Genomic DNA, 27,516 nt, shown 5'->3' on the forward strand with positions numbered 1-27,516 from the left:
CTTAGTTTCATTGAGTTAGACAAGGCTGTGGTACATGTGATCAGATTGGCTAGTGTGGGGTTATGCTGTGTGGGGCCACCCATGATGGATGGGTCATGGTGAAGAGGTCTGACAGAATGTGGTCCACTGGAGAAGCGAATGGCAAACCACTTCAGTATTCTTGCCTTGAGAACCCCATGAAGAGTATGAAAGACAAAATGATAGCATATTGAAAGAGGAACTCCCCAGGTTAGTAGGTACCCAATATGCTACAGGAGGTCAGTGGAGAAATAACTCCAGAAAGAATGAAGGGATGGAGCCAAAGCAAAAACAATACCCAGTTGTGGACATGACTGGTGATAGAAGCAAGGTCCAATGCAGTAAAGAGCACTGTTGCATAGGAACCTGGAATGCTAGGTCCATGAATCAAGGCAAATTGGAAGTGGTCAAATAGAAGATGGCAAAAGTGAACGTCAACATTCTAGGAATCAGTGAACTAAATGGACTGGAATGAGTGAATTTAATTCAGATGACCATTATATCTACTACTCTGGGCAAGAATCCCTTAGAAGAAATGGAGTAACCATCATGGTCAACAAAAGAGTCCGAAATGCAGTACTTGGATGCAATCTCAAAAATGACAGAATGATCTTGATTCATTTCCAAGGCAAACCATTCAACATCACAGTGATCCATGCCTATGCCCCAACCAGTAACGCTGAAGAAGCTGAAGATGAATGGTTCTGTGAAGACCTACAAGACCTTCTAGAACTAACACCCCCCAAAAATGTCCTTTTCAGTATAGGGGACTGGAATTCAAAAGTAAGAAGTCAAGAAACACCTGGAGTAACAGGCAAATTTGGCCTTGGAGTATGGAATGAAGCAGGGCAAAGGCTAATAGAGTTTTGCCAAGAAAATGCACTGGTCATAGTAAACACCATCTTCCAACAACACAAGAGAAGACTCTACACATGGACATCACCAGATGGTCAACACCAAAATCAGATTAATTGTATTCTTTGCAGCCGAAGATGGAGAAGCTCTATACAGTCAGCAAAAACAAGACCGGGAGCTGCCTGTGGCTCATATCATGAACTCCTTATTGCCAAATTCAGACTTAAATTTAAGGAAGTAGGGAAAACCACTAGACCACCCAGGTATGACCTAAATCAAATCCCTTATGATTATACAGTGGAAGTGAGAAATAGATTTAAGGGACTAGATCTGATAGACAGAGTACCCGATGAACTATGGATGGAGGTTCGTGACATTGTACAGGAGACAGGGATCAAGACCAGCCCCAAGAAAAAGAAATTCAAAAAAGCAAAATGGCTGTCTGGGGAGGCCTTACAAATAGCTGTGAAAAGAAGAAAAGTGAAAATCAAAGGAGAAAAGGAAAGATATACCCATTTGAATGCCAAGTTTTAGAAAATAGCAAGGAGAGATAAGAAAGCCTTCCTCAGCAATCAATGCAAAGAAATAGAGGAAAACAACAGAATGGGAAAGACTAGAGATCTCTTCAAGAAAATTAGAGATACCAAGGGAACATTTCATGCAAAGATGGGCTTGATAAAGGACAGAAATGGTATGGACCTAACAGAAGCAGAAGATATTAAGAAGAGGTGGCAAGAATACACAGAAGAACTGTACATAAAAGATCTTCATGACCCAGATAATCACGATGGTGTGATCACTCACCTAGAGCCAGACATCCTGAAATGTGAAGTCAAGTGGGCCTTAGAAAGCATCACTACGAACAAAGCCAGTGGAGGTGATGGAATTCCAGTTGAGATATTTCAAACCCTGGAAGATGATGCTGTGAAAGTGCTGCACTCAATATGCCAGCAAATTTGGAAAACTCAGCAGTGGCCACAGGACTGAAAAAGGTCAGTTTTCATTCCAATCCCAAAGAAAGGCAATGCCAAAGAATGCTCAAACTGCTGCACAATTGCACTCACCTCACATGCTAGTAAAGTAATGCTCAAAATTCTCCAAGCCAGGCTTCAGCAATACGTGAACTGTGAACTTCCAGATGTTCAAGCTGGTTTTAGAAAAGGCAGAGGAACCAGAGATCAAATTGCCAACATTCACTGGATCATCAAAAAAGCAAGAGAGTTCCAGAAAAACATCTATTTCTGCTTTATTGACTATGCCAAAGCCTTTGTGTGGATCACAATAAACTGTGGAAAGTTCTGAAAGAGATGAGAATACCAGACCACCTGACCTGCCTCTTGAGAAATCTGTATGCAGGTCAGAAAGCAACAGTTAGAACTGGACCTGGAACAACAGACTGGTTCCAAATAGGAAAAGGAGTACGTCAAGGCTGTATATTGTCACCCTGCTTATTTAATTTACATGCAGAGTACATCATGAGAAATGCTGGACTGGAAGAAATACAAGCTGGAATCAAGATTGCCGGGAGAAATATCAATAACCTCAGATATGCAGATGATACCACCCTCATGGCAGAAAGTGAAGAGGAACTCAAAAGCCTCTTGATGAAAGTGAAAGAGGAGAGTGAAAAAGTTGGCTTAAAGCTCAACATTCAGAAAACGAAGATCACGGCATCTGGTCCCGTCACTTCATGGGAAATAGATGGGGAAACAGTGGAAACAGTGTCAGATTTTTTTCGAGGGGGCTCCAAAATCACTGCAGATGGTGACTGCAGCCATGGAATTAAAAGACGCTTACTCTTTGGAAGGAAAGTTATGACCAACTGAGATAGCATATTCAAAAGCAGAGACATTACTTTGCCAACAAAGTTCTGTCTAGCCAAGGCTATGGTTTTTCCAGTGGTCATGTATGGATGTGAGAGTTGGACTACGAAGAAAGCTGAACACCAAAGAATTGATGCTTTTGGACTGTGGTGTTGGAGAAGACTCTTGAGAGTCCCTTGGACTGCAAGGAGATTCAACCAGTCCATTCTAAAGGAGACCAGTCCTGGGTGTTCATTGGAAGGACTGATGCTAAGGCTGAAACTCCAATACTTTGGCCACCTCATGCGAAGAGTTGACTCACTGGAAAAGACTTTGATGCTGGGAGGGATTGAGGGCAGGAGAAGGGGACGACAGAGGATGAGACGGCTGGATGGCATCACCGACTCGATACACATGAGTTTGTGTGAACTCCAGGAGTTGGTGATGGACAGGGAGGCCTGGCGTGCTGTGATTTATGGGGTCGGAAAGAGTTGGACACGACTGAGCGATTGAACTGAACTAAACTGAACTAAGCTGTTGAACTTATCCATAGGGTTTTAAATGTCAATTGCTGTATCTAATCCTTTCTAGATGATCATTTTGTTTATTTTCTAAACCTGGTATCTTAATTTTTTGGATTTATTTTCTTTGTTTGTGGTTATAATTTATCAGGGATGGGATTTCCTCCCTCTTCCCCACCCTCTTCAATGCCAACACTACTTCCTCTGAAGTACCCTGAGTGACATTTACCTCTCATTCACTCTTACTTGATTCTGTAGCCTATCAGGTCCTAACTCTATGAGATCTTCCTAAGGCAGTATGAGAGAAAGACCAGAAAGCACTTAAATCTACTCCCCATTCCTGTCTCCACACTGCTAGCCTACCACCCTCTCCCTCAGGTCAAAACCCTTCTCTGTACACACACAAAAAGACCCTTCTCTGCAGGCTCTGGGTTTTCCTCCCAAGGTTTACTGTGTTGCTGCTGCTGCTAAGTCACTTCAGTCGTGTCTGACTCTGTGTGACCCCATAGACGGCAGCCCACCAGGCTCCCCCATCCCTGGGATTCTCCAGGCAAGAACACCGGAGTGGGTTGCCATTTCCTTCTCCAATGCATGAAAGTGAAAAGTGAAAGTGAAGTCGCTCAATTGTGTCTGACTCTTAGTGACCCCATGGACTGCAGCTCATCAGACTCCTCTGTCCATGGGATTTTCCAGGCAAGAGTACTGGAGTGAAGTGCCATTGCCCTCTCCGGTTTACTGTGTTAGAGCCCCAGATCTGGGCCTTCCTCTTTGTTATGATTTCCCCAGGGTTGACCTTGGAGAAGGAGCCAGCTGCTTCTATCTTGCAATATGCCAATATCTTTGTATAGAAGGTATATCAACTATTGGATGTTCCTTAATATCATATCTGGTATATGGGGTTGTCAAGGATATTTGAGGGATGTTTCTGACTCATCCACAAAGAGGCAGATTTCTTTTTGATATGTTTAAAACTTTCTGTTGTTTTTTATTTCTTTTTCACTTAGTGCTCTGGCTGATGCCGCCATGGGGAAGAAAGTCCTCCATGTTCCCTACAGAGACTCTGTACTGACCAAACTGCTCCAGTCAGCTCTGGGTGGGAACAGCAGAACTACTCTGGTATAGTGACTTTCCTACCACATTTTAGACTGTTTAGACTCACGCAGCTGTCATGATTGCTATCGTTATTATTCTTAAAGTTACTCTTCACAAGAATCTTGTCAGTTCTTGACAAGATTCTCAGTTTCAGCACACTGACTGTGGAGCCTCATTTCCTTCCTTCCTAAAGTGAAGATCACGATATCGCCTTGAAACTGTGATTGTGATGATTAAATGAAATATAATGAATAAGCTTTAAAAGTTGCAAAGCTGAACAAAGGTAAATGATTATTCATCAGGCCCTTATGCTCTGAATCATGGCCTCCAGGCCCATAGATTAGGAGCTGCCCCATGGGCAGTCACATTCCCTCCTGTTCACTCTCAGTGATCCTGCCCACCTCCAGCTCATCAAAAAGTTTATTTTCTCATTTGAATTCTAGAACAGTTAAGCTGAAGTCAATACCAGATTTGAAACCATTTAAGTGGGTACTCAGTAATGATTTATTTATCAGTCTCTGCAGTGCCACCATTCAACTGTCATTTAAAGTCCTGAGGAAATCTGTTGGGGACTCAGTGCCGAGGGTTGCGTAGTACAGAGGTTAGCGGCACAGTTGTTCAAGTCAGGACAGGTTCAGGTACCAGCTCTGCCAGTTATGGGTGCCATTATTCTTATCTAAGCCTCAGTTTTCTGAGTTGTAAAGTTTAAACAAACCACAAGTTCCAAGATATTCCATGAATGTTAGCTGTGTAAAATCAACAATAGCTATGTGCTGTCTGTTTAGTCTCTCAGTCGTGTCTGACTCTCTGTGACCCCATGCACTGTAGCCCACCAGGCTCCTCTGTCCATGGGGATTCTCCAGGCAAGAATACTGGAGTGGATTGCCATGCCCTGCTCCAGGGGATCTTCCCAACCCAAGGATCAAACCGAGGTCTTGTGCATTGCAGAGGGATTCTTTAGCATCTGAGCCACCAGGGAAGCCCAAGAATACTGGACTGGGTAGCCTATCCCTTCTCCAGGGGATCTTCCTGACCCAGGAATCAAACCAGGATCTCCAGCATTGCAGGTGGATTCTTTACCAGCTGAGCTACCAGGGAAGCCCAACAATAGCTATATATCCTGTATAAAAAACAAAATCTGAAAAGGATATTTGTTTACAGATAGCAGCGATAAGTCCAGCTGACATCTGCTATGAGGAAACTTTATCAACACTAAGATATGCTGAAAGGTACGATTATGAATACTTATTATCTATAGTGGTTCTAAGTTCTAAATTTGGCAAATTCTTCTAGTGCCTTTAAACTTGATGAGCTGGTGTCTTGGGAAAGGGTCCAGAAAAAGGAAGAAAAAAATGATCTGTGAGAGAAGAGGGAAAGAAAATAAAATAAATAAGAAGAAACAGAAATAGGGGCTCAGGGCCCTCCTAGCCTCGCATTCTGTCACTGCAGTCTTGGATGGGGGAGGAGCCACAGGCTCAAATTCATGGGAGGATGAATTGAACCCACCCCTGAAGTGCTCAGTTCTCTGTCTCCCTGCATTTTTCTGTCAAATAGCATGGCCAGTCACAGATTCTCTTTTTGTCCTATGGGTCACAGGTAGAGAATAGCGGCAGGCAGGGATTTTTTGTGCTAATGATAAAGATGAGCATGTAAGAGGCTCCCCAAGTTGGGAACCACCTCTGGGCCCTGCCCCTTTCCCTCTGTTGTGTCTCATATCTCCAGGCCTCACACAGCAGGGCAGAGGTGGCTCCTCCCAGGGAAGGGCTGTCCACACACATTCCTGCCTTCCCACTTGGCCCAGAAAGCAAGCCCACTCCTGTCAGTTAGTCCTGGCAGGAGGCTCTGCCGAGCCATTTCTGCTTTTCAAGGCAGGCAGAAGCCTGCTTCCCCTGACCCTTTTGGGAAAGTGAGGGTCTGGGGAGAGGGAGGCTGTAACCAGGGGTTGGAACCCCATGGCGTCACCACCCTTCCATCCCATTCAGCGTGGACGACGTAGAGAATGCCCCTCTGCAGCTTTCCCGTCAGCTTCATTCAGGAACTTGGAATTCTCGGCCAGTGTTCCAGGTGACTGGAGCTGGCATGTGAAATGAACCTGGTTCCTATTCTAATACATCACTTGTCAGGTCTACGGGCCAGTGTGTCAGACAGAATCTGGCCCTACTCTCTCTGAGACCTGAACCTCCCTGCCCTTGGTGAGCTCACATGCTAAAGGAGGTGATACCTCCCTCTCTGGGCTGAGTGAAGACTATGTGAGATGGTTCAAGAACCGTTCCTGGCCAAGTTCTGCCTGGCATGGGGCTGAAGCTCAAAATGACAGTTGTTGTGATGTCTCCACATAGTTCTCTCAGTTTTTCCTTGGCCTCTTCTCTAGGGAAAGGCCTTTGCATTTTAGGGACAAACCCTTGCATTCTCATTTCTCACTGCCAGGCCTCAGTATCATTTTGCTCCATTTGTTTTTCTCTATTTTCTTCCAACATCTGTGCTACAAACTCAGAACTTAAGGTTGAATTTTGCCTTTAGTATTATGTGCTGTGCTGTGCTTAGTCACGCAGTTATGTCTGACTCTTTGCAACCCCATGAACTGCAGCCCACCAGGCTCCTCGGTCCATGGGATTCTCCATGCAAGAATTCTGGAGTGGGTTGCTATGCCCACCTCAGGGGATCTTCCCAACCCAGGGATCAAACCTAGGACTCCTGCACTGCAGGTAGCTTCTTTACAGTCTGAGCCACCAGGGAAGCCCTTAGTATTATGTAGAATGTTCATTTTCTCTCCATTTGTCAATTCTAAACTGTTGCTAGCACTTTTTACATGAGAGACTGTGCGATGCCGAGGAAGTAGAAAATGATCCCCAGGGGTCCTGGGCTCCAGGCCTGGATCTGTCGTGGTCTCTGTGACTGGGGGCAAGCCTTGCAAACCCTGTTCCTCGGGGAAAGAAGTAAGGTTGCCAGATGTAGCAAATGAAAATATAGGATGCCCAGTTACATTTGAATTTCAGGTAAAGAACAAGTCATGTTTTAGCATAACTATGTCCCATGCAGCACTAGCCAGGAGTGAACTAGGCCAGTGGTGCCCAACTTTTTGGCACCAGGGGCTAGTTTCATGCAAGACAATTTTTCCAGGGACCGGGGGTCAAGAGAGGTGGGGGATTAGGGGTGGTCTGGGGATGAGTCAAGCACATTACATTTATTGTGCACTGTATTTCTATTGTTATTATATCAGCTCCACCTCAGATCATCAGGCCTTAGATCCTGGAGGTTGGAGACCCTGAACTAGGCAAAGTCCAAGCCCACTCCTGGCCTGGCACACATGGCAGAGCAGTCGCTGGAAGCCTCCAGGGTTTGTGTTGTTACAGCAACAGTAGAGATTGAAGATTTTCACTAACCAAGTCAGCCCAACTGGGGGAGTGTGTTTGGGGCCCAGAACACGTTGAGGGTGGACTCCAGGCTTGGGCTGAGTGGCTCATGTTTGAGCCCTGGATGTCACTGAGTCCCTTCTGGTCTTAGTGGTTTACTGGAAACTTACACAGTGGAATCTCAAGTTACTAGGAAGTGAAAGGCTCCCATTTTGACCATTTAAGACCAGTTTCCCACCAGTGCTCTGGTAGTATTGCTCCAGCTGTGAAAGACCCAGGGCCTGAGTGTGTGTCCACCTTTGCACAGGGCTAAGAAGATCCGGAACAAAGCTGTTGTCAACACCTCCACCCTGATAAGGGAGTCCAGGGGAGAGAACGACAGACTGCTACTCGGGTGTGGAAACTGCAGAATGGCAGGTAAACTGAGTCAGGGGTCAGCGCAGGTCCAAGGCTTTTGTAAACAGTGATGCAATGAACATTGGGGTACATGAGTCTCTTTCAATTCTGGTTTCCTCGGTGTGTATGCCCAGCAGTGGGATTGTTGAATTGTATGGCAGTTTTATTTCCAGTTTTTTAAGGAATCTCCACACTGTTCTCCATAGTGGCTGTACTAGTTTGCATTCCCACCAACAGTGTAAGAGGGTTCCTTTTTCTCCTCACCCTCTCCAGCATTTATTGTTTGTAGACTTTTTGATAGCAGCCATTCTGACTGGTGTGAGATGGTACCTCATTGTGGTTTTGATTTGCATTTCTCTGATAATGAGTGATGTTGAGCATCTTTTCATGTGTTTGTGAGCCATCTGTATGTCTTCTTTGGAGAAATGTCTGTTTAGTTCTTTGGCCCATTTTTTGGTTGGGTCGCTTATTTTTTCTGGAATTGAGCTGCAGGAGTTGCTTGTATATTTTTGAGATTAATTCCTTGTCAGTTGCTTCATTTGCTATTATTTTCTCCCATTCTGAAGGCTGTCTTTTCACCTTGCTTATTGTTTCCTTTATTGTGCAAAAGCTTTTAAGTTTAATTAGGTCCCATTTGTTTATTTTTGCTTTTATTTCCATTACTCTGGGAGGTGGGTCATAGAGGATCCTGCTATGATTTACATCAGAGTGTGTTTTGCCTATGTTTTCCTTTTAGGAGTTTTATAGTTTCTGGTCTTACATTTAGATCTTTAATCCATTTTGAGTTTATTTTTGTGGCTCAGAGGGTAAAGGGTCTGCCTGCAATGCAGGAAACCCGGGTTTGTTTCCTGGGTTGGGAAGATCCCCTGGAGAAGGAAATAGCAACCCACTCCAGTATTCTTGCCTGGAAAATTCCATGGATGGAGAAGCCTGGTAGGCTACAGTCCATGGGGTCGCAAAGAGTCGGACACGACTGAGCAACTTCACTTTACTTCATGGTATTAGAAAGTGTTCCCTTTGTCAAAGATAAGGTGTCCATAGGTACGTGGATTTATCTCTGGGCTTTCTATTTTGTTCCATTGATCTATATTTCTGTCTTTGTGCCAGTACCATATTGTCTTGATGACTGAGCTTTGTAGTATAGCCTGAAGTCAAGGAGGTTGATTCCTCCAGTTCATTCTTCTTTCTCAAGATTGCTTTGCCTATTCTAGTTTTTTTGTATTTCCTTACAAATTGTGAAATTATTTGTTCTAGTTCTCTGAAAAATACCATTGGTAGCTTGAATCTATAGATTGCTTTGGGTAGTATACTCATTTTCACTATATTGATTCTTCCAATCCCTGAACATGTTATATTTCTCCATCTATTTGTGTCACCTTTGATTTCTTTAATCAGTATTTTATAGTTTTCTATATATAGGTCTTTTGTTTCTTTAGGTAACTTTATTCCTAAGTATTTTATTCTTTTTGTTGAAATTGTGAATGGAATTGTTTCCTTAATTTCTCTTTCTGTTTTCTCATTGTTAGTGTACAGGAATGCAAGGGATTTCTGTGTGTTAATTTTATATCCTGCAACTTTACTGTATTCATTGTTTAGCTCTAATAATTTTCTGGTGGAGTCTTTAGGGTTTTCTATGTAGAGAATCATGTCATCTGCAAACAGTGAGAGTTTTACTTCTTCTTTCCCAATCTGGATTCCGTTTATTTCTTTTTCTTCTCTGATTGCCATGGCTAAAACTTCCAAAACTACATTGAATAGTAGTGGTGAGAGTAGGCACCCTTGTCTTGTTCCTGACTTTAGGGGAAATGTTTTCAGTTTTTCACCATTGAGGATGATGTTTGCTGTGGGTTTATCATATATGGCTTTTATTATGTTGAGGTATGTTCCTTCTATGCCTGCTTTCTGGAGGATTTTTATCATAAAGGGATGTTGAATTTTGTCAGCCTTTTTCAAAGGCTTTCTCTGCATCTATTGAGATAATCATACGTTTTTTATCTTTCAATTTGTTAATGTGGTGTATCACATTGATTGATTTGCAAGTATTGAAGAATCCTTGCATCCCTTGGATAAAGCCCACTTGGTCATGATGGATGATCTTTTTAATATGTTGTTGGAATATATTCTTTTATAAAATATTCTGTAATATAACAATAATATATTCTGTTATAAAAATGCCAACAGTATTTTTCAGAGAACTAGAACAAATAATTTCACAATTTGTATGGAAATACAAAAAACCTTGAATAGCCAAATCAATCTGTTGGAATATGTTCTGTTTGCTAGAATTTTGTTAAGGATTTTTGCATCTATGTTCATCAGTGATATTGGCCTATAGTTTTCTTTTTCTGTGGCATCTTTGTCTGGTTTTGGTATTAGGGTGATGGTGACTCTGTGGGAGAAGGCAAGGGTGGGATGATTTGAGAGAATAGCATTGAAACATGTATATTATTATATGTGAAACAGATCACCAGTCCAGGTTCGATGCATAAGACAGGGTGCTCAGGGCTGGTGCACTGGGATGACCCAGAGGGATGGGATGGGGAGGGAGGTGGGAGGAGGGTTCAGGATGGGGTTTAAATAAATTAGATTAAAGAAAAAAAATTGAATGAGTTTGGAAGTTTATCTTCCTCTGCAATTTTCTGGAAGAATGACTATAACTTTGTTTTCTAATTCTGTGAGTCTGTTTCTGTGTTGTAAATAAGTTCAATTGTATCATTTTTTAAAGATTCCACATATAAGTGATACTATATGATGTTAATATTTGTCTTTATGATAATCTCTAGGTCCATGCATGTTGCTGCAAATGATGTCATTTTTTATGGCTGAGTAATATTCCCTTGTATATGTGTACCACATCTTCTTTATCCTCTGTTGATGGACATTTAGATTGCTCCCATGTTATGACTATTGTGTCTAGTGCTGCTATGAAGATCCTTCTCTTTACAGCACTTTCCAGGCTGTTAGTGCATTTCCATTTCCCATTCCTGCTGAGAGTCCCTTGTTTTGACTCAGAACAGAATGGCAACATTCTGCGCCTCACCTTTGACACTGCAAACCTTAAAGCTGGCCTTCACTTGCTTAAAATACCTCCCTCCTTCCAGAGCTTCCAGCCTGTTTACTTGGGCCTCCCTGTGACCAGATTAGCTGGGCAAACCAGCTGGAGCAGGCCCGGTGGGAATGGCAGCAGCACTATGTGGCCATTGCCCAGGTGAGCTCACCACCTCTACCTGCTGAGGCCGACTACCTGGGAAGGGGATGGGGCAGCCTTGCACCTTAACCAGACATTCAGTGATACCTGGACTGCTGACAGGAGGATAATTGGGTAATCAGATAGTATACCTATTATGTGTAATGTGCGATTGTGACAAGTGATATGTGACATATGACTTTAAATTATTGGCAGAGTTGGGGATACAATGGCAGGGCATGAAAAGGAAGGAAGCAGAGAGGCCTTGGTGCCTCTGATGCATGAGGCTGAGGATAGAATTCAAAGCTGTTGAAAATTAGAATTTGGGGAGAATTTGAGGAATGTGATTGTCTTCTGGGGACTGTGTTGTGATCCTGAACCATGGGTCTGGCATTCATTGCCAACTCCAGATCATAAATGGGCTGTGATGTGAACTTTGTTCCTGGGCCAGGGAGATGTCTTCTCTGCCTTCCGTCAACACTACCCCTCCCATAACCTTACTCCCCAAAGCTATGAGGCTCTGGACAAGCTCCAGAGTCATGGGCTAGCCCTGGAGGACTTCAGCAGTGGTGGGAGGGATCCAGTCCAGATTCTGGAAGGTTCCTGGAGCCAGAATAAATGGGAGCCTCAAGTGTTGGGAGTGGAGTGGGGTGGAGGTCTGTGGCTGCAGGGGGTCAGGATGAGTTAGGGTCCAAGGACTCTAGAGGTGTGGGCATAATGTGGCTGCATATGGCAGAGAGAAATGCCAAGAAAATAACCTCCTGTGTAACCTGGGTTTGTGCCTCTTGGCTGCAAGAGTCAAGAGGGATCCAGAGTGAAGAACCTAGGACTCTTGTTTTGTGTGGATAGTTGCAACCAGAAGAACTTTCATCCTCTTTATTAGAACTTCGGGATTCAAAGCTTTCCTTGTGCCCATATAGTTTATTCCAGTTCCATTTGACTGTCAATCCTCTATAATCACAATACCAATCACTACCTGTATTGAAGAATGAAATGCATTTTCATAACCAGGAGAGGGTGATGCCACAGCCCCATTTTGCCATCAGCACCTTTTAGGTGATGAGGTCACTGGAGGACTGGGAGCAGTGGATGGGAAGGAACTTTGCCCTCTGTGCTGTGCTGCCCCATCTGGTGAGGATACCTTCTCTGTTTCTCCTCCAGGAGCAGCAGATGATGAAAACTTTCCCCCACCTTCTCAACGTCAATGAAGACCCACAGCTCACAGGGGTTCTCAAGCACTTCATTCAGGCTGGTACTTACCCCTCTCAACTCACACCATGGGAAGGCAGAGGGAAGAGGGTCAAGGGTCACTTGCCTGCTGTCTTTGGTTCGTAAGGTCTCTGACCAAATTTTCTGGGCCTGGACCTTCTAATTTATAGAGTGATGTTAACTGACCTGGCACCTCCTCAGCAGTTGATTCTGGTTCTGTTCGTGCCTTTTGCCCCTGGGCATATTTCTTTTTCTTTTTAAAATTCTTTAATGGTAAAATACACATTACAGAAAACTCACCATGTTAACCATTTTTAAGTGTACAGTGCAGTGGCATTAAGTGCCTTCGCATTGTTGTGCAACCATTTTGTGTGTGTGTGTGCACGCGTATGTGTGCACGCACTCAGTTGCTCAGTTGTGCCCGACATTTTGTGACCTCATAGACTGTAGCTCACTAGGCTCCTCTGTCCGTGGGACTAGCCATGCTAGAATACTGGAGTGGGTTGCCGTTTCCTTCTCCAGGGGATCTTTCCGACCCAGGGATCAAATCCACGTGTCCTGCATCTCCTGCATTGGCAAGCAGATTCTTTACCACTGAGCCACCTGGGAAGCCCTGTGCAACCATTACCGGCACCCATCTCCAGATTTCTTTTGTCTTACCAAACTGAAACTCTGTCCCCATTATGCAATAACTCCCTGTTAGCCCCTCACCCAGTCCTTGGCAACCACCATTTTACTTCCTATCTCTATGAATTTAACCATTCCAGGTACGTTGAAAAATACAGTGTTTGTCCTTTTGTGTCTGGCTTACTTTACTTAGCATAATGTCTTCCAGCTTCATCCATATCGAAGCATGTATCAGGATTTTCTCCCTTTTCAGACTGAACAATGCACCATTTTATGTGTTTACCACATTTATTTATCCATTCATCCACTGGAAAATGGCACCAGTATTTGGTCACATCTGTCTTCTGCATTTTAGCCTTATGCACACTCAGGACAGGAGAGGCTTTTGCAGGACAGTAGTTGGGGCTGGAGATCAAGACTGACATATACTCACTACTACATATAAACTAGATAATTAATAACCTGCTGCATAGCACAGGGAACTCTACTCAATACTCTGTGATAACCTACATGGGAAAAGAGCCTACAAAAGAGTAGATACGTGTATATGTGTAACTGATCCACTTTGCTGCACAGAAGAAACTAACACAATATTGTAAACCAACTATGCTCCAATAAAAATTAATTAAAATTTATTTAAAGTAACAATAATAAATCCATTAAATGTTAACATAAATGACACATTCTTAAATAAAAAATATTTTCCTAAGCAAACAAACAGAAAGTTGGGAATATCACCAAAAAGGCAGAGATTAAAGCAATTATCCCCCAGGCAAGGTGATGTCCATGTACCATCATGACTGAAAATCACAGTGAGAGAATCCCTTCAAGTGATCCAGTTGGAGAGGAAATGGCACTTCCCAAACATCAGATAAGTTACTAAGATCAAATCCTGAAAATTTTTGAAAAAAAAGTTATTTTAATTCTTTTCAGGTTCATGTGATGCTGGTCAGGCAGCTTCAAACGCCATTATTCTTCAAGGTTTGGGGTAAGTGGACAGACTCAGCACCTTTGTCCAGCATTACAGAATTGAGACCACTGCATCCAGAGGACACTCTCAAAATTCATCTAGTCATTGTCAGGGCAGGCAGGCCACAAGCCCTGCCAGACAGCCAAAGATGAGAACTGACCAGATGTATCTCAGGACCCACTCTAATACTTATTATGGAAGATCACATGGGACGGTTTTCTTCTCTCACCAAAATCCCTCTTGCTGGGCTCAGTTTGTTTTCTTGGATCTGGTCTTGGGAGAAAGGGACTTATTCTCACAAATGGACCTGAGCAGATGGGGGCAGGAAATAGAGAGTTAAGAGGACAGGCCCAGTACGGTGGCACGGGCCTTTTGTGGTCTCACCACCAAGAGCAAAGGCATCTCTGTGCTCGGAGCCTTTGCCAACTGGACTAACACAAAGCCCAGACTTGGAGCTGATCCCTCCCCGAGGCACCCAAGGCAGGTCTGTAAACTCAGAGTAGGGGCTGCACTTCTGTGGCCTCTCTCCGGGGTAGGCTGCTGCTCCAGTGTTCCTCCCCCGATTCCGGCCCCACTGTGTCATGACTGCCCACAGATTTCCAGCCAGTAGACTCGGGGCATTACTGACCAGTCCCCTGTGCCAGACCTCAGCCCACCATAGCCCACCCCAGCCCTTGTGTGTGGGTGTGTGTGTGAGGTGGCAGCAGAGGGCGGGTGGGTGATGAGAGGGACCAGTAGGGAGGGGCCTGTTGGCACTAACTCACCCTGACCGATGGCCTCTAGCCCCTTTCCCCCAATTCTTCCTGGGGATCCCTTCATCCCTCTTTCCAGACCACTTCCTGTGGGGACCCTGGTCCCCAAACCCACAGGTCTGGAATTGGCTGAACTGCAGCTGAGCTTAGGTTAAAACCTTGCTCTGAGGACCCCTGGGCCTGAGTGTGTCTCAGCTTCTCAAACATTCACAGCAGCCAAGGAGCCCAGGGACATTCTAGCACAATCATGTCACACAGGTGACATTTGTTGGGAGCCAGACTGATGCCTGTGGTACTGGCCCCAAATCTTGTAACATCTCAGGTCTGGATTTGTGTAGATAAAGACCAAGAAACAGACCTAAACTTCTCGGCGATATGTAGGCTTGTTATTAAATCTCTTTCCCAAGAGTCTCCTCTGAAACACCATTCTTTCCATTTCCCTCCACTCCGTCCCACCGACTTGTGAGTCCCTGCGGGCTCCAGCTTGACTCTGTGTCTCCTGGCCCCAGGAGGGTGGGGAGGAATTGGGAGTGGGGGTTGGTTCTACTAATGAACAATTGCTTTGTTGTCTCCCCTCTTGCTCAAGGCAGGGTCCCTCACACCCACCTCTCCACCTCCACCCACTGAGCACACAGGAGCCCCATCAGACTTCCCTAGCAGCTGTAGGCCTTACCTGATTGTGCAAATGAGAAAGAACTACCTACACTGTTCACCAAAATTGTGATTTATTTGGTCACTTAGACACATTCTTGTCCTTTTAGAATTTCAGATAAACATGCTTCCTTCACGAATTCGGGTGGTAAAGTGATGGTGACTCCATACGGCAAATGTAAGGTCATCGTTAACGGGGTGCCCATCACGACCAAGACGAAGCTGCAGCATTTGGTAAACTCCCCTGCGGAGCCACAGGATTTTCTGAGTCCAACCAGGAGAGCTGGAGTGAGGCCGGCAGGGCTGGGCGCTAAGCCCCTTCTGTCCCTCTGTCACCGTGTCCCAGTGATGAAGAGGTCACAGCTGTGGAGTTGGGAGACCTGATATTAACTCCCTGAGTGTCTGGGGGAAGTCATTTCACCTCCCTGGACCTTGCTTACAAAACAGAGAGAGGTGAACTAGGTGCTCACCAAGATCCTTCCAGCTCTAACGCTACATATTTTAGATTTTAACAACCTGCCATGGAGGGACTTCCCTGATGGTCCAGTGGCTAAGATTCTGAGCTCCCAATGCAGGGTTCGATCCCTGGTCAGGGAACTAGATCTCAGATGCTGCAACTAAGACATGGCACAGCCAACTAAATGAATGAATATTAAGAAGAAAAAAAATCTGCCCTGGAGAGGGACTGCCAGCACCTTGCCAACACTGGGCTCTCCGCATCTCCCCACCACCCTGCCGGTAGCACAGGTGCTCCAGACCCCTCTCCTGTCCCTTATCCATGCTGAAGCCACAGAAAGCCTTCTATTTTACTTTTTAAGTTAAAAAATAATTGCTTTACAATGTTGTGGTGGTCTTTCAGTTCAGTTCAGTTCAGTTCAGTTGCTCAGTCGTGTCCAACTCTTTGCAACCCCATGAATCGCAGCATGCCAGGCCTCCCTGTCCATCACCAACTCCTGGAGTTCACTCAGACTCACGTCCATCGAGTCGGTGATGCCATCCAGCCAACCCATCCTCTGTCGTCCCCTTCTCCTCCTGCCCCCAATCCCTCCCAGCATCAGAGTCTTTTCTAATGAGTCAACTCTTTGCATGAGGTGGCCAAAGTACTGGAGTTTCAGCTTTAGCATCATTCCTTCCAAAGAACACCCAGGGCTGATCTCCTTTAGAATGGACTGGTTGGATTTCCTTGCAGTCCAAGGGACTCTCAAGAGTCTTTTCCAACACCACAGTTCAAAAGCATCAATTCTTTGGTGCTCAGCTTTCTTCACAGTCCAACACTCACATCCATACATGACCACTGGAAAAACCATAGCCTTGACTAGACGGACCTTAGTCGGCAAAGTAATGTCTCTGCTTTTCAATATGCTATCTAGGTTGGTCTTTGCTATACATCAAATCAGTCATAATTATATATATAAAACCCCTTCCTCTGGAGCCTCCCCCCACCCTCATCCCACCCATTCCACTCCTCTACACAGAGATCCTTTTAGACTAGCACACTGGAGCAAGCCACTCCTTTCTTGGAAATCCTTCATTGACCCATCTTTTTAGGACACCAGAGTGAGCGGGCCCATCATCTGCCTCTCTGGCCTCACTGCTCTGCCTGGGCTTCCCTTGGTCACATGACTGATGCTCAGACCTTCCAGGCTCTGGTCAACAGTACTCTTCTCAGCCTCACCAAAACTTAGCACTCTTGAAAAGTCACTCAGTCGTGTCTGAGTCTTTGCAACCCCATGGTCTATTCAGTCCATGGAATTCTCCAGGCCAGAGTACTGGAGTTGGGGACCTTTCCCTTCTCCAGGGGATCTTCCCAACCCAGGGCTCAAACCCAGGTCTCCTGCATGGCAGGCGGCTTCTTTACCAGCTGTGTCACCTTAAATAGTGCACCTTCCCAGAGATGCTCTGTGATCCCCAGTGTGAGTTAGCCCGGTACACTCTGTGGAAGCCCTGCCCTTTTCCTCCCCATCCCGCACAGGCTGTGGTTACATCATTAGTTTATCAAGTCTTGGAGGGGAGGGATGGGTCTGTCTAGTCCCCACTGACTCCTCTAGTGGCTAACAGAGAGTGCGGAATAAAGGATTAGTCAACGAAAGCACGAAAAAGCAAGAGGCCCCTCTTCCCTCCTCATTTACAGGTCTCTCCCCTGCTTGGGGATTCACGAGGTCCCGTGATGCACACAGAGGAGCAGGCTGACCTCACTCACTCTGCCCTCCTCTCTCTGAGCGCATTGTCTCCTTCCTAGGACCGGATTATTTTGGGATCCAACAGCGCCTACCTTTACATTGGGTTTCCTTCCGAGCGAGGCAGTGAGGACTTGAGCAGATTTGATTATGACTTTTTCCAGCTGGAGAGAGCGGCTGCTGAGGGCGTGAGTGCTGATAAGCTCGGTAAGCAGCCCAGGCCAGGCTTCTGGCATTTTCCATGGGTAGATGTGAAAGCAGTGCTTTCACTTGTGTGCAATCCTGCTTTCCTTAAGAAAATAATCTTTGTGTCAAAATACAATGTTTAGAAAATTAAGGTATGATTTTCATACAGAGTAAGCACATGTGGAAGATTTACTTAATTCATAAAATTAATTATGAGGGTAAAGATGCTGATGTAGGTTCGATCCCTGGGTCGGGAAGATCCCCTGGAGGAGAGCACGGCATTGCCTGGAGAATTGAAGGATGCTCCAGTATTCTTGCCTGGAGAATCCCATAGATAGAGGAACCTCATGGGTTACAGTTCATGGGGTCGCAAAGAGTTAGACATGACTGAGCATCCTTAAACACTTCATTGTGTTATTCCTAAGGAAAAGGACTTTCTCTTAATAACTACAGTACAATGCTCAATATCAGAAAATTAACATTGATACCATTATTTAATCTATGAATTTCATGCATATTTACCTAATTGTTTCAAATACCTCCCTTATAAAAAATTGGGATACAGGGTCCAGTCCAGGACCACATTTAGTTGTCATGTCTCTTTGATCTCCTTTAATCTGGACCAATTCACCAGGTCTGTTTTTGTCTTTCATGACCTTGACATTTTTGAAGAGTAAAGACCAGTCATTTTTACCTATTTAGGATGTTTCCTCATGATTGGATCGAGGTGATAGGTTTTTGGCAGGAATGCCAGCAAAGTGATGATGTATTCTCTGTGCCTCGCATCAGAAGGCACCTGGTGTCAGTTTGTCCATTTTTGGTGGCGTTAATTGTGATCACTTGGTTAAGGTGGTGTCTACCAGGTTTCTCCATTGTAATATGAGTTATCCTGAGGCAAGAGGTAAATGCTACCCCAGGGTTAAGTGACTGGAGATTCACTCCCTGTGGACCAAAACTCCAGGAGAGAATAACAGGACAATTAAGAGAGGCGGCGGGACTCTGCCCCGACCACATATTTCTCATTCTCGAAGTCAGAAGACTTCCTTGACCACATATGTGCAGAAAGGCTCCTTAAAGGTTCAAAGGGGAGTGACCTTTTGCCTTCAATCTTTCCCAGCACTATCCACATGTACTGTACTCTTTTTCCTTCCTGATAAATACTTTACTTACTTCGCTGCTGCTGCTGCTGCTGCTAAGTCACTTCAGTCATGCCCGGCTCTGTGCGACCCCAGAGACAGCAGCCCACGAGGCTCCATTGTCCCTGGGATTTTCCAGGCAAGAACTCTTTCTGCCTTTGTGGGAATTCTCTTCTGAAAAGCTGAAGGGCCAGGGGCCTGCTCACTGTCCTCTGGTCTAGTGGCGAGGATTTGGTGCTCTCACCGCCACAGCCCCACAACCCCACTTCAATCTCTGGTCGGGGAACTGAAGTCCCGCTTCCAGCCACTGCAGGCTGAGGCCACCTGAGAGCAATCCTATCTTTTCAATTAATATTTTATGGGGAGAGACTTTGATATGTAGATATCCTATACCTCATTACAATTTCATCCACTAGTTTTATCATCCTTTGATCATTGGATGATTAGTATGAATTTTTGTCAAATGGTGAATTTCTAGCTTCACAATTTCCTCTACCTTTATTTGAAAAAAACAAAAAGCTACTATAAGAAATGTTTTATCTGTTGATTTGTTAATTCATTTAGTTATGTCAGTGTGGACTCAAGAGTCCTGTTTTACTCAATCAGTTATCTGTTGCTTTCGTAATTCATTTTGATGTGCAAACTATCCTCGTTTTGGTCAGTGGGCACCCCTTCAAGCTGAATTCTGTGTCTTCCTGACATTCCTCATCAGGCACTAGCTTACTTTCTGGCATCAGAAATGTTCCAGGTGCATCTTGTGGGCTTTCAGTCCCAGCTCAGCTGTCAGTCATTTCCCCCAAGGATCCTGATTCCTTTTGGTAAAGAATGACATTTATAAATCAAGATCTGGAGCTACATGTGCAAACTGCTACATTAATACCTGTGTTCCCCCACACATATTATAGCTTCACCTGTTCTATAAAACCATAAGTTCATACTCATATGGCCAATTCCAGTTCAGAGTTTATTTTCGTTTTCCCTGGATGGGCAAACATAATACGTCTGTCAGTTTTCTTCCATCTGTTCTCTGGATTCTCTCCCCTCTCACTATCTCAAGCATTTGTCTGTGAAAAGCCCCTTCTCTTTTGCATCACTAAAGGCTGTCCATGGATCATTCCGTCACATGCGAATATGCTCCACTATCTTCTGCTGTAAAAACAAACTTACAAAGCCCTACCTGGACCCCCATCTCCCTTCGTTGTTGCTCAGTCGCTCAGTCGTGTCTGACTCTGCGAACACATGGACTGCAGCGCGCCACGTTTCCCTGTCTCTCACCGTCTCCCAGAGTTTACTCAGACTCATGTCCATTGAGTCCGTGATGCCATCCAACCATCTTGTCCTCTGTCGTCCCCTTCTCCTCCTCAGTTGAGTTCCGTCGCTCAGTCTTGTCTGACTCTTTGTGACCCCATGGACTGCAGCAGGCCAGGCTTCCCTGTCCATCACCAACTTCTGGAGCTTGGTCGAACTCATGTCCATCGAGGGGGTGATGCCATCCAACCACCTCATCCCCTGTGGTTCCCTTCTCCTGCATTTAATCTTTCCCAGCCTCAGGGTCTTTTCCAAGGAGAAAAGACCTCTAGTTACTCTGCTGCTGCTGCTGCTGCTGCTAAGTCGCTTCAGTCGTGTCTGACTCTGTGCGACCCCGTGGACGGCAGCCCACCAGGCTCCCCCGTCCCTGGGAGTCTCCAGGCAAGAACACTGGAGCGGGGGCCACTGCCTTCTCCGCTAGCTACTCTAGCTCCCTCTAGCTACATCTCCCTCTAGCTGCTGCTGTATTTCAACTCCCCCACAGCAACCTGGCAGTCCTTGTCTGCAGGAACACTCAGGAGCTTTGTCATTTCTCTTTGTTCATCTCTTCCCTTGCCTCAGATGGAGGTTCTTGACCACCTTGCCTCCCCTCTCATCTCCAGACCCCAGATCACTCCCCTCAGGGGAGGCCATGGTTCCAGGGCCCACCTGCTGCCCACCCGCACCCCCAACCCTGCTCAGTCAGGTGAGTGTGGGCTCCACCGAGGTCTTTGGCTATGCTGAACTCCCAAAGGTGGAGCATCTCACATCGCGCCTGTGCAAACTTGTCTTATAAACCCACGAGCAGAGTGCCGTGGGTGCACCTACGTATGTGCAAAATAGATCCTCCCTTTTTTCCTGCACCAAAGGTTTCTCTTCAGAATTCTAGCAAAATAAATGGATTTGAAAATGACCTCTTTGTTCATTGTCTGTAAGTTATTGAACAAAACAAGTCAATAAGACTCTAATACCAAGCCTGGACACCCTATATACTCATTTATTCATTTACAGGGTTGAATTTTCCAGCCCAGGGCTGGCAGCACAGTGAGGTTGAACAAGCCCTGACCCTGGTCAAAGGTGCTTAACACCAGCAAAGACTGATTCTTCAGCAAGGTGGCTGTTGGGCAATTCTGTGGAGTCAGACCTCAGCACAGGAAATCCCTAAATAACTGAGAGTTCTTGACAGGAGGCAGCACCAGCCAGGGTCTGGCAGGGGGGATTGGCTCACCCATCGTGTCCATGATCCCCTCCTCTAAGCCACCCCAAACAGAAGTAAGGACAAGTTGCTTCTGTACCAGCTGTGGTTTCAGGAGAAGCTCCCAGATCTTCCTTTAGCCAGCTGTATTATTCTTGTCCCAGCCTCCTCACTGGACAGTCTGGAGCTACCTTGGGTCAAGGACACAAGACCAAGTCTGAAAATCAGAGGCAGGGAACCTCCTGTCACAATGCTGCCAAGATTCATGGGTTGAGACGAGCAAGGGAGGCAGTAACTTTTCTTCCCCACTTAGTTTTCTTTCTTGTTTTTTAAAAAAATTACACATTTATAAATTTAAAATATAAATATTTGATGAACAGTCAAATGAATGACTGAACGAAGGAAGCAAGGAGCGTGCAGGTTTATTCAAGGCTGAAAAGTATCCCAGAGCCAGTGAGTGACTTCCCCTCCCTCTCCGATCTTTCCTAGGTGCTATGAACAGCGGGGATGGGAAAGCAGACCCCAGTGTCCTGGCTGTGTTCCAGGACTACGTCAAACTGATGCCACTGGTTGCAGAAGCAAATCAAATGAGCAAAGAGCTGAAGAAGGTAAGTGCAGAAAATGGTAAAATCTCAGCTCTAGAAAGGACCTTAGAGGACAGATTCAACGAGTGTCTCTTTCCCACTGTCCCGAATTGGCTTCATGGTGTAGACATGCCAGACCCTCGGGCCTGGAGAGGGCAGGTGCTTTGCCCGAGACCCCACAGTGAGCTAGTGACAGGGCCTCAGTCAACACCCCAGGCCTCCCCATTCCCAGCCTCGAGTCCGTTCCTTCTACCTCTGGTCCCCCGTGCTCCAGGACCACCAAGACGCCAGAGCAATGCTTGCCCACCATGGCCACCCCACCCCAGACTGTCCTCCAGAGTCCTGCTCTGGGTGCGCGCACCCTGATGGCTTCTCTGCCCCAGAGAAGGCCTGGGTTCGGACTCACTCCCTGGTGACACAGGATCTCAGTCATCAGGAAACTTGCACAAGACTCAGTCACCCTGGGGAGGCTTACACATGAAATAGTTCCAGGATGCTGCTGAGAGATTCTGGGTGCTTTGTCATTTCCCTTGATGGAAATTCCAAGGAGCAAGAGGTGGACCATCTTCTTTCAGAAAGTCCGAGTGTGGAGAGGATGAAAAATAAATTGCAAAGATGGTATGTGCTGAGAAATGTAAAATTATTTAGTGAAAAGTGTTTTTCTTACCAGGGACTTAATATGGAGCTGAAGGTGAAGAATTTAGCTTCATCAGATTCCAGGGGCTGTGACCTACAAAAAGAGGTCACGGTGAAGGTAACCCGTCAAAGGACTCATCAGGTGAGGCTGCCCCTGGGGGCTGGTGTGCGACTCCACAAGGGGCTTCTGAGCAGGTTTCCTAGGGATACAGGTTAGTTTTACCTGCTACAGCCTGTGGAGTCCCAGCAAAGGGGCAAGATAGGCTCCAAGTATGAGTGGGATTCTGGGGGACCGACTCTGGGGAGAGGAGGACCCTCCGAGTTTCCCCTTCTGGTTCCTCTATCCCACACAACACCGAGACCTGGGATCTTTCCCACCCGCAGGCAGTGAACACTTTCTATTTATTTTTATCATGACTCCAAAGTTTTAGTACCCGAAGGGAGCCTAAACACCAGCTGAAAATGGTGTTCGTGTGAGTACCCAAGAGAGAGGGCTACCATTCTGAGCAATGAGAAAATGCACACTTTCATTAACACTCCAGAAGGTGGGCTTTCCTGGTGGTCTGGTGGCAAAGAATCCACCTGCCAATGCAGGTGGTGTTGTTCAGTTGCGCAGTTGTGTCCAATTCTTTGTGACCCCGTGGACTGCAGCACACCAGGCTTCCTTGTTCTTCACCATCTCTTGGAGCTTGCTCAAACTCGTATCCATCGAGTGGGTGATGCCATCCAACCATCTCAACCTCTGTCATCCCCTTCTCCTCCTGCCCTCAATCTTTCCCAGCATCAGGGTCTTTTCCAATGAGTCGGCTCTTCGCATCAGGTGGCCAGGTATTACAGCTTCAGCTTCAGCATCAGTCCTTCCAATGAATATTCAGTGTTTATTTCCTTTAGGATTGACTGGTTTGCTTTCCTTGTAGTCCAAATGCAGGGGACATGGGTTTGTTCCCTGGTCCAGGGCAACTAAGCCCATGTGCCAAGACTACTGAAGCCCACACGCCCTAGAGTCTGTGCTCCTCAACAAAAGAAGTCACCACAACGAGAAGCCCATGCACCAAAACCAGAGTAGCCCCCGCTCTCGGCAGCAAGAGAAAAGTTTGAGCGGCAATGAAGTTCTTTGAGCATCTTTATTTGCTGACAAAGGTCCATATAGTCAAAGCAATGGTTTTTCCAGTAGTCATGCACGGATATGAAAGTTGGACCGTAAGGAAGGCTGAGTGCTGAAGAATTGATGCTTTTGAACTCTCTCTCTCTCTCTACTCACTCAGTCATGTCTGACTCTTTGCGACCCCATGGCTTATACCCTACCAGGTTCCTCCGTCCATGGGATTCTCCAGGCAAGAATACTGGAGTGGGTTGCCATTTCCTTCTCCAGAGGATCTTCCCAACCCAGGGATCAAACCCAGGTCTCCCGCACTGCAGGCAGACACTTTACCCTCTGAGCCACCAAAAGACTCTTGAGAGTCCCTTGGATTGCAAGGAGATCAAACCAGTCAATCCTAAAGAAAATTAACCCTGACTATTCACTGGAAGAACTAATGCTGAAGCTCCAATATTTTGGTCACCCGATGCATAGAGCTGAGTCATTAGAAAAGACCCTGACTCTGGGAAAGATTGAAGGCAGGAGGAGAAGGGGACAACAGAGGATGAAATGGTGGATGGCATCACTGACTAAACGGACACAAGTTTGAGGAAGCTCTGAGAGATGGTGAGGGACAGGGAAGCCTGGCGTGCTGCAGCCCATGGGGTTGCAAAGAGTTGGACATGACTGAGCGACTGAACAACATGATGGTTACTTATATTCTATATTGGGTAGGTTGCTTATCTCCACTTCACTTTGTTCTTGGTGTTGTTTTTTTAATCTTATTCCCTTATTTGGAACATATTTCCTTATTGCCTTATCTTGACTAATTTTCTGTTTTGTTTCTATGTGTCTGGTAGGTTGGTTACATCTCCCAGTCTTGGAGAAGTGGCCTTTTGTAGGAGACATCCGATGTGTCCCAGAAGTGCCCTCCCCTCTGGTCTCCAGAGCTGCATGCTCTAGGGGTGCCTCCCACATGGGCTGTGTGGCCCTTCTGTTGTAGTGGGATGACTACTGTGGGTGGTCTGGTAGGCAAGGCTGCCTCCTGGTCTGGTTGGTTTCTAGGGCCTGCTTTTTGGAGGTTGCCAGGGGCTTGTGGCTGGGGCTGGGTAATGAGGTGACTGGCTGTGGAGCCCAGGGGTCCTGGGCTAGTCCTGGCCCATTGATGAATGGCATGGAGCTGGGTTCTGTTTGCAGGGCCAGGCGTCTCGGTACTACTATTGCCTATGGGTGGGTGAGACCAGTTCCTGACATGGCTGCTTGTGGGACCTGGGGTGTCCCACTGCTGGTGTCAGCCCACTGGTGAGTGGAGCTGGATCCTGAGGCAGCTCTTGAGATGCCCAAGTTTCTCAGAGCTGCTGTGGGTTTGCTGGTGGGCTGGGTTGAGGCTTATGGGGCCCCAGGGCTAGTGCTGGGCTGCTGGTGAAGCCAGGTCTTAGGTCTCTGGCTGCAGAGTCTTGCAGGTCCTGGAGTTGCTGTGGACCTACTGGTGGGTGAGGCTGTGTCCTGCAGGCTCTGGTTGCATGGTCCTGCAGAACCTAGAGCTGGTTTTGGTGCACTACTGGGCAGGGCTGGGGCCTGGGCCCTCTGGTAGATAGGGCTGGGTCCCCTAGAAGCTGGGGGTTCAGGGGCTCCTTAGGAAACAGCTCACTGGTGGTTGGGGCTGTACCCCTGCCACTGCCTGCTTGGCCTAAGGTAACCTAGGACTGGTGCTGACTAGCTGGTACACAGGGCCAGATCCCAGGCCTAATAAACTAGAGGCAAGACTCAAACCAGTGCTTGTCAGCACCTGTATCCTCTTGGTAGAACAACCCTCCCCGCCCTTCCCAAGGCTTCCATCAGCATCTGTGTCCCCCGAGGGAGCTCCAGTTGCCTCTTGTCTCTCCAGGAGTTTCTCCAAGATCAGCCAGGGGATCTGACCAGAAGGTTCTCCAAGATCAGCCAGGGGATCTGACCCAGGCATATTTCCAATTACTACCTCTCCACTGGATTTTGGAGCATGTGAGATTTTGCATGAGCGCTTTAAGAGTGAGGGGCTTCCCTGATGGCTCAGAAAGTAAAGAATCTGCCTGCAGTGCAGGAGACCCAGGTTCGATCCCGGGAATGGAGAAGGGAATGGCAACCCACTCCAGTATTCTTGCCTGGAGAATTCCATGGACAGAGGAGCCTGGTGGCTACAGTCCAAAGAGTCAGACACGACTGAGCGACTAACACTTTCACTTTAAGAGTGAAGTCTACATTTCCCACAGCCCTCTAACTCTCTCCAAGCCCAGCTTGGCCTTCAAAGTCAAACATTCTGGAGGCTGGTCTTCCCAGTGCAGGACTCCCAGGCCAGGGTGCCGGATGTGGGGCTCAGACCCCTCTCCTTGGCGAGAACCTCCGTAATGATAATCATCTTCCTGTTTGTGAGTTGCCCACCTGGGGGTGGGTCTTGATTATGTTGTGTCTCTGCCCCTCCTACCCATCTTCTTGTGGTTCCCTCTTAGTTGCCAGGGATCCTTTCTGCTAATCTTTACTTCTTCCTCACCAACAGCTGCTCCGTAAATAGTTCTAATTTTGGTGTGCTGACAGGAGGAGGCAAGCTCAGGACCTTCCTACTCCTCTGTGGAGGCCACGCCTCCTGGTAACCACTTCTGATGTGGCATTTATCATCAAGCAATTTTCTGCCTACCTGGAATTCTTCTTATTTTGGCTTATGCTTTTGTCCACTGTCTCATTAATCACTGTTGGTACGAGGCCCTGTCCCTCACCTACTGAGGGGACAGACCAGTGCCAGGCTCTTTTCCTGGATTTTCTGCTCACTGGGTGTGAGCACACCAATTTATTATCTTCTAGTTCAGTAGGTTAAAAGCCCAACACAGGACTTCTCTGGTGGTGCAGTGGATATGAGTTTGCCTGCCACTGCGGGGGACAAAGGTTTGATCGCTGGACTGGGGAGATTCCATATGCTGCGGAGCAATGAATGAGAGCCACAACGAGAGCCCAGGAGCTGCAACTGCTGAGCCGGGGTGCTGCAACTGTGTGAGGCCTGCGTGCCTGGAGCCTGTGCTCTGCAACAAGAAAAGTCACTGCTATGAGAAGCCCATGCATCGCAATGAGAGTAGCCCCCACTCAGCACAACTAGAGAAAGTCCACACAAAGAAGGTCCAGCACAACCAAAAATAAATGAAATAAATAAATGAATTTGTAAAAAGTGCAACACAGATGTTGCTGGGTTAAAAGCAAGGTGTCAGGAGGGATGTTTTGCTCTCTGGAGGCTTGAGGGGAGAATATGTTTTGTTGCTTTTTCAAGCTTCTAGAGCCACTTACATTCCTTGGCTCATGGCCATCTTCAAAGTTATCCACATAGCATCCCTGACCCTGCTTCTGTTGCCGTCTCTCTTTCTCTGACCTTCTCTTCTGTCCCCCTCTACACTGGGCCCATCTGGATAATGCAAGCTAATCTCCCTATGTTAAGGTCGGCTGATGAGGAAACTTAATTGCCATGTAAGATAACATATTCACAGGTTCCAGAGACTGGGACAAGAATATCTCTGAAGGTCTTTCTTCTGTATACCACAAGCTCAGACTTTCATTTCTCCTGGGAAAGTGTTCTCTAAGTCCGTCATTTCCTCTAAGTCATTTCCAGCAAAGCTGAAGTAGATAGGTCAGCAATGAATGTAGTGCTCTTGAAGATCCTCACCAAAGCTGAGTCTGATGAGACTGTCATTGGTCTTGGGTACCCAAAACCCAACCCATCAGAGAGAGCACGCTGGGAAAACCATAGAAATGAATTGTTAGAGCAGCAGGTGGAATCAAATATTG

At 46.4% G+C, this 27,516-nt stretch overlaps 1 protein-coding gene across 1 annotated transcript in view; it reads left to right on the plus strand.

Moving 5' to 3' along the window:
- LOC128061778 (kinesin-like protein KIF28P) overlaps window positions 1-27,516 on the plus strand; it is a 67,835-nt gene that overhangs the window by 29,726 nt on the left and 10,593 nt on the right. The window contains exons 7-16 of the mRNA XM_052654146.1: window positions 4,201-4,312; window positions 5,450-5,517; window positions 7,949-8,058; window positions 11,139-11,245; window positions 12,386-12,476; window positions 13,994-14,048; window positions 15,544-15,667; window positions 17,673-17,817; window positions 21,904-22,022; window positions 22,669-22,776. Coding sequence (XP_052510106.1) covers window positions 4,201-4,312; window positions 5,450-5,517; window positions 7,949-8,058; window positions 11,139-11,245; window positions 12,386-12,476; window positions 13,994-14,048; window positions 15,544-15,667; window positions 17,673-17,817; window positions 21,904-22,022; window positions 22,669-22,776 — 1,039 coding nt within the window. The remainder of the gene's footprint in view (window positions 1-4,200; window positions 4,313-5,449; window positions 5,518-7,948; window positions 8,059-11,138; window positions 11,246-12,385; window positions 12,477-13,993; window positions 14,049-15,543; window positions 15,668-17,672; window positions 17,818-21,903; window positions 22,023-22,668; window positions 22,777-27,516) is intronic.

Source organism: Budorcas taxicolor, chromosome 16 (genome assembly GCF_023091745.1).
Source record: "Budorcas taxicolor isolate Tak-1 chromosome 16, Takin1.1, whole genome shotgun sequence".
Taxonomy (NCBI): domain Eukaryota; kingdom Metazoa; phylum Chordata; class Mammalia; order Artiodactyla; family Bovidae; genus Budorcas; species Budorcas taxicolor.